At 37.9% G+C, this 7,431-nt stretch overlaps 1 protein-coding gene across 2 annotated transcripts in view; it reads left to right on the forward strand.

Moving 5' to 3' along the window:
* The window catches only part of SLAIN2 (SLAIN motif family member 2), an 80,016-nt gene extending 73,415 nt beyond the window's left edge, over positions 1-6,601 (forward strand). For both annotated transcript variants that reach the window (XM_003794590.3, XM_012808102.2), the window contains 2 exons: positions 1,862-2,180; positions 3,575-6,601. In XM_003794590.3, coding sequence (XP_003794638.1) covers positions 1,862-2,180; positions 3,575-3,641 — 386 coding nt within the window. In that variant the 3' untranslated portion in view covers positions 3,642-6,601. The remainder of the gene's footprint in view (positions 1-1,861; positions 2,181-3,574) is intronic.
* Positions 6,602-7,431: the final 830 nt, after the last annotated feature.

The raw sequence follows: 7,431 nt of genomic DNA on the forward strand, positions 1-7,431 counted from the left end.
TCGCTGACTTCAGGGTTCTCCCTTATCTTTAGTTTTCAGAAGGTGTGTGGTGTCCGGCTTGGGTTTCTTTGTCTTGTTTGGTGCATGTGCAGCTTCCAGAGTCACAGGTTTATATCCTTTGCCAGGTCTGGGGAGGTTTATTTGTTTGTTTATTTGTTTGTTTTGAGACAGAGTCTCACTTTGTTGCCCTTGGTAGAGTGCTGTGGTGTCACAGCTCACAGCAACCTCCAGTTCTTAAGCTTATGTGATTCTCTGGCCTCAACCCCGAGTAGCTTGGACTACAGGCACCTGCCACAACAGCCAGCTATTTTTTGTTGTTGTTATTGTTGTTGCAGTTTGGCTGGGGCTGGGTTTGAACCTGTCACCGTCAGTATATGGGGCCGGCGCCCTACTCACTGAGCCACAGGCACCACCCCAGGTTTGGGGAATTTTTAAGGCATTATTTCCAGAGTACTTTTCAGCCCTACTCTCTGCCTTCTCTCCTAGCTCTGTGAGGACATGCAATGTTAAAATCTTCTACTGAAGCTTTGAATTTTTTTTATTTCAGTCTGTTTTCTCTGTTGTTCAGATTAGGTGATTTCCTTTGTTCTCTTTTCTAGTTCCGATTATTTCCTCAGCTTTCTCCAGTCTGCTGTTGAGCTATGTAATGAGTTTTTATTTGCATTATTAACAGTTTTAGTTTTAAAATTTCCATGTGATTCTTCTTTGTAGCTTCCGTTCCTTTGCTAACATTTTACTTTTGCATGTTTCAAGTGTGTTTGAAATTACACATTGAAGCAGTTTTGTGACTGGTTTAAAGTCTTTGTCGGGTGATTCTAAGATCTCTATCATCTTGGTGTTGACTACCTTTTTAAAATTTAGCTTAAGTCTAGTTCTGGGTATGATGAGTTATTTTTTGTTGAAATCGGATCATTTTTGGATTATAGTCTAGGATTCTGGATCTTGTTTAAATCTTCTTTCAGATGCCTTTCTCGGACACCACTTAGGCATTGGAGGTGGGGTAACCAGAGCAGGAAGGAGGGGAAGCATTTTTTTCGTGGAAGCCCAGGTTCTCTACTTGGTCTCTGTGGACAGCCAAATGGGAGCAGTCTCTCTAGCCAAGGGAGTAGTAAAGAAACACTGTAGATTATAATGCTCCATTCCAGCCAAACACCGAAGAAAAAAACATGCAGCTGCTCCCACACCAAAGAGGGCCCCCCCTAGACTTCTTGAGGCTGTAATTAGGCACCCCAGCACCCTCACCAGGGAAGGCAAGGAGCTGGGTTTTGATAATGTACTGGCTGGAAGTGGGCTCCCACTCCACGGTGTCAGGGAAGAACTTGCAGAGACTGAACTTCGGGTCTTCCCACCACCATCTTGCTCCCCCCCCCCCCCAATAATAAAGTGTTCTGCCCCTTTCCCTCGGGTTGGTGTCAGCAGAGGCATAGTGGAGAGTCAGGACTCTGATGATCGTTCAGGGATTCTTTGGGAGGGGTGGGCGTGGGGGGATGTCTCTTACGTCAAACAACAATTTGGCAGTCAACCATTTTTTCATCTCGAGAATATTCACCTCAGGTTCATTGCTATAGAGAGACAGAATCCTGAAATGCCTTTTCTCTCTTGCTAGTGTGAGTTCCTAGCTGACCTAGTTAAAACATTATTGTCAAAGACATGTGTGATCCTCTGAATAAGGACTTCACCAGTTTAGTAAGAACTTAACCAGTTTCCATTTCTTTCATTAGGCCAGAAATATCCTTTATTCCTTGCATTGCTATCAAGTGACGTTTCATGAATATATATGTACTGTTGCCTGATCATCATCAGATGTAATAAAAAGCAGTGGTCTCACTTGATACACTGGTTTCTCTCTGCCATTCCACAGTACCTTCTCCAGGCAAATTCCGCTCCCCTGCAGCACCATCTCCTTTGGCTCTCCGGCAGCCAGTGAAAGCGTTTAGTAACCACGGCTCTGGTTCTCCTGGTAGCCAAGAAACAGCACAGCTCACACAAACCACCTCCTCACCTGGGCCGCCCATGGCTCAGAACACAGTCTCAGCAAATCTTCCCAGCAATATTAACAGCACTACTCTAACAAGACCTGCAGGGACAACCACCATGAGAAGCAGCTTGCCCAGACCCAGTGCCCCTTCTGCTGGGGGTATACCAGTGCCTCGCAGCAAACTTGCACAGCCTGTCCGCAGGTAAGTGGCAGATGTTCTGGTTCAGCATTGCTGAGTATATGAGAGTGGGCATTAGCCTAATCTACATGGATAGCAGACACAGAGTCATGACGGGTTCCCACTAGGGTTTAAGTACAATTCGAATAATCTATTACTTCATTTTTTCAAGAACTTCTCATTTGGGACATTATACCAGTTTGGTTCAGATTTAATTTATCCAGATACTTAACATGATTAAGTATCTCAGATGACTCCTAGAAAAAACTGGTAGACCTACTCAATTTGGTTGTGATATTTATTCATTTTGAATATAACAATATTCAGTCTACAGTCCTAGCTAATCAAGAAGATCACTTGTGGCCAGGAGTTTAGACCAGCCTGGGTGGTATAGTGAGACCATGTCTCTTAAAAATACACACACACACACACACACACAGAGAGAAAATGATATTCACTACAGATGATAAAGCCAAGTTAGTATCATTCAAGATTTTACAACTTTTAGCTACTAAGTCTAATACGTAAGCATGGTTTTTATACCTTGTTAAAATTCAGAGTTGTCTATGGAATTTATATAAATGTAGAGGCCTAAATTTTACCCCCAGAGACTCTTAACTTTGTAGGCCCAGCATCTGTGGGTGTACTGTTTTTTTGTTTGCTTATTTAACCTTCACGTGACTCTGAACCCAAGTGACTGGGAGCCATGCATCTATAAACTTGATCTACCTTTTAAAAATGGGACTGTCACTATCAGTAAACTAACATGTCAACTATAATTAAACTAGAGATAATGAGTATTTACATGAAAAAAATACTTTTATAACCATTTAAACTGAATTACCCCATATTCTTAATTCTAAGTAAGATAAACACTTTACATATCCAGATTCAACAGTAGAGTCCAACAGCTTTTTGCCCTGCACTTTGCTAAATAAGCCTTGTTTAATCTTCACAATAATATTAGTAAGTAGGTACTGTTATTTTTCAGAGGAGGGTGCAAGTGTGGCTGACTTCACGGTCCTTTTAACCACTATCCCGTGCTGGCACTCTGGTGATAGAGGCACTAAACCTCTAATACCACATTATCATTTTGCTTCTCAAAAAAATGAACAGTGAGACTGGTTATCCATGGGGTTGGGCAGGTAGAAGGGTCTTTTCTCTTCTTTTGCTCTATAGCCATGTTAACATAGAGGGAAGCCATCTGGTGGTGCCAATAAAACTTGAAAATTGTGAAAATGCTGAGTGTGGGGAGGTTGGTGCTAATAGCTGTTTAGAGTTGTGGTCTTAATAGTCCCCTGGAATAGCCTTCATGGATCATGATGCCACCTGAAAAGAAATTAATATATGTAAGAGATACTAAGGTAATGTTTTGTAAAGATGTGCAAATCAAATAATATAAAATTACTTTATTTCAGATCCTTGCCAGCTCCTAAAACCTATGGTAGCATGAAAGACGACAGTTGGAAGGATGGCTGTTACTGACCAGCAGAGACCAGGATGCAGAGGTCCACAGCTTCATGGGTACCTTCACCAGGCTACAAAACAACTTTTATATGCAGACTGTTCAGATCAGACTCTTGGGATTTATAGAATTCCATCCCTCTCTGTCTTAATTAGCACAAACTGACAGAGATCATCAGACAGCACTTTAATGACATTTACCATCAGATGTGTTTGGTAATCATACAATCACTCTCCATGGAATCACTTTTAGTTTTGTTTATTGGAAACTAGGTTGATTTTTAAATATTTTACAGAGGCCAATATCTGGGCAAATACCTAATGGATGCCAAAGAGAAATGCCCATTTGTAAACGAGAGAGAACCTTTGTGCACAAGAAAATGGTGAATTCAAGCTATCCAAAACTTCACATTCAACATAATTTACTGTATAAATAGTATCAATAAATATTTGTTTTAATGAGAACTAATATTCTGACTAATTATCTAAACAGTTTCGCTAGTACTCCAGGAAAATATAGATTGAGATTGGAGTAAGGGGAGAGGAAAAAACCTGGGCTAGAGATTTAAAACATGGTCACTATATTTGGGAGAATTTCATAAATTATTTTTACAGATTCATTAGAAACGTTGTCATGTTATTTAATCTTAAGTTTTGGATGTAGCGCACAAATCACCACCACCAGACAGTGTGAATGGCCTGCATCCACCATGTGGCATTGACACATCTGACTTCTGTGTGTTTGTTTTGATTGCCAAAAGGGCTCTATATCAGTTGTACAATCTTTCTAAACTTTATAGTTCCTGGCTCAGGAAAGATGGCCTTTGCTATTGAAGCCAACTTCTGCACATGCTACTGTTACAAAACCAAGAGATCTCATTTCTATTAGCAAGTTTTCATGACAGGAAAGAGCAAGTACTGAGTGTCTTTGTTCTTGCTATAACAACACCTCAGTGCTTACAACCTGGAACAAAACCGTACAGTGAGAGAGAGATAGGAAAAAAAATCTATGCACTTAACCTACAAATCTCTAGTGATGGCAGTTGTATTATTGTTAAATGGCATAACAGTCTATTAGGTGGTAGGAAAATATAGCCTGCTAAATCCTACTTAAGTTGATCTACTTTGAACTGAATAACTGTATAAAAACATCTTTTGAAAATACTATCCCTTTTGACTTAGATTCTGCCTTACATCAATTTTTGCATTTTTGGTAACAAACCTACAACATGTAATTCTACTCTGTTAAATATTTGCTCTCTAACAGCTCATAAAGTCACCTATTTCAGTTTTATCAAGACTGTTACCAGATTAAAACTTTCTTCTGTAGCAGGCTCTCTTTTTTTGATACTGAGGTCTGTTTTTAAATACTTAATTTGAATAGCTCTAAAATATTGGCAGTTGGGTCACTAAAGGATTTTAGAGATGTGATTGAACATAAGTTCATTCCCTATTAAAGACATTCCGTAAGTTGGCAAAAGAAATTGAGAGAAAGAAATGGGAAGTTTGATATTCGGGACAGCATTCAGATTGCTGGGTTGAGAGAATGTTAAAACTTGAACCAAGAGCTTCATTTCTTGCTAAGACTGACACCATGATAGTCTTTCTATTAGCTTGACCAATGTGGAATCATCAGTTAGCACCAGCAGCTGGAGATTTAAACTGCCAGTACTATGTATTTGGTATATAATGCAAGGGAGAAATTGTATCCTTGAATTGGAGGGTGATGAGGTGGGTCAGGAAAGGATGGTGCCAGAATTCTATGTGATGATGAACTAAAAACATGTTGCTTTTCAGAGGAAGATAAAACATCAGCTTTTTGGAGAGGGGTATCTCATGTAAATCTAAGTCAGTGAAAGAAAGAACTAGCCCCTGTCTCTTTTAAAAACCATATATACACAAAACAGGTCTCAGTTTTCAGTGCTACGTTTCAAAAACATATATGCTGCAATCTAAGAATTAAAAGGAATTTTAATATTATGAAACATTCATTACATTTTTTAAGTTAGATAATCAGTTTTTAAAAGAAGAATTCAGGTTATTTAACTTTGTTTTTAAATGGCTGCATCAGAAATAAAATTTCTATTTTTTTTTAATTAGAATATTTCATCATTTGTTAAAACATATTTTGGATCTGAGTTTGGTAAAGTGTTATTTTACCTGCTGTTGTACTACCACAGGCTATTGGCTTTTAGTTTCCTAAAGAGAAAAATTGCCTTTTTACTAGAAAGCCTTTGTGTATTGCCAATTTTTCTATTCGGGAAAATCTAAGGATTTACTGTGGTTAGTCTTACAGAAGAAATGTGGATTTGATAAACTAGTGCCTATGATTTTAACTTATGTTTGATATATAGTAGTAAGGGTTTTATGAATGTTGATTATTTTGTGCCAACAGCCCAGAATTGTCACTTATATGTAAGCAGAAAACTATGAACTCTGCTTCCAAAGTTATTTAATTTTCTCGGTGTTTGAATGTTATTTTTTGTAAGTGTGTTAATAAAAGTGTAAAGAATTGGAAAAAATATAAATATTCTTAACTCAAGCATTTGCTGGATCATTTTTCTACAAAACTTGTTTGTATAATATAAAACACTCTCTGAAGAATTGACTTTTTTCAGTTTTCATATCCTGGAAATCACATTTTGTAAAACTGGGGACCATTCATAATAGTCAGATACTTTTTAAAATTATCTCAATACATCACTTTTATAAAAGCAGTTTTTTTGAAAGAAAATTAAATACATATTTGGCCCCAGAAGTTTGTATGACTCTAGAGTGATGGAGATGTGTGTGTTTGAATTAACTTTTTATGGAATGTACAGGCGTCCATTTCTGACATTGCGCATGGTCCTTTTAGATCACATGGAGTTTGATTTGCAAACATTTCTATAGCCGAACTTGTATATGTGGTTGCTCCTTAATAAACAGCCTGACCATAATGTTTACTATTAAATTTATATTCATTTTGTAAGTGTTTAATTTCTGGATATGCTAAGATATATCTCCCCAATTGCCTGTGATTGGTTTTACTAAATTACTCTTTTGGTTTTTTAAATACACAAACCCAAATCATACTGCCCTCTCAGATTTAGATTTCTTGAGGACTTCATTTGTCAACTATTTGGAGTAAATTTAATAGTTTATATTGGCTTATTCTTAGAATTTTTTAACCTGTTGTGAATCGATACCTGTTTAGAAAAAGCTAGTATATATAAAACAAGCAAAAAGCTATTATGAGTTTCCAAGAGGGAAAGTAATGCGTTTTCAAACCAAATATAGATATGAAGGTAATTGTGTGCATCTTTTTTATGGGTGGAGAAATTAAGCCTTGTATGCTGTTTAACGCGTTCCCCAGATTCCATTAGGATGTGTTGCATGTCCCATGTTAGAAGTAGTCTCACTGATACAAGAGGAAGGCGATGCCCTTGTGTTTCAATTTTTCTCCCAGGCCAGCCTAAAAACTTTTCAGAACCATTTAAAATTAAATGTTTAAATCAATGAATGGGTGGTTGCTTAACTGGTTATGTACCCAGTGCAGCTGGGAATACTTGCTATGTCAAAGTTAACCTTGAGTTCTAAAAGCAGAATAGATGTTACAGAAACTAACTTGGAGAAATTGAGCAGGATGTTCACATGAGGATAAAGTCAAACTTAGCAACCACTCGTGTATTTTGACTGACCCTGAGTATAAATCTGGCCTTGGCAGTTCACCAGTCTGTAAATGGAACAGACTTCACTCTCGGACCTTCTATGCTGCATCTCGATTAAAACTATGTTACCTGCATCACAATTTCAAGCAAATTGTTTATCT

The sequence above is a fragment of the Otolemur garnettii genome, unplaced genomic scaffold (assembly GCF_000181295.1).
Source record: "Otolemur garnettii isolate 467f Iridium unplaced genomic scaffold, OtoGar3 scaffold00083, whole genome shotgun sequence".
Lineage (NCBI taxonomy): Eukaryota > Metazoa > Chordata > Mammalia > Primates > Galagidae > Otolemur > Otolemur garnettii.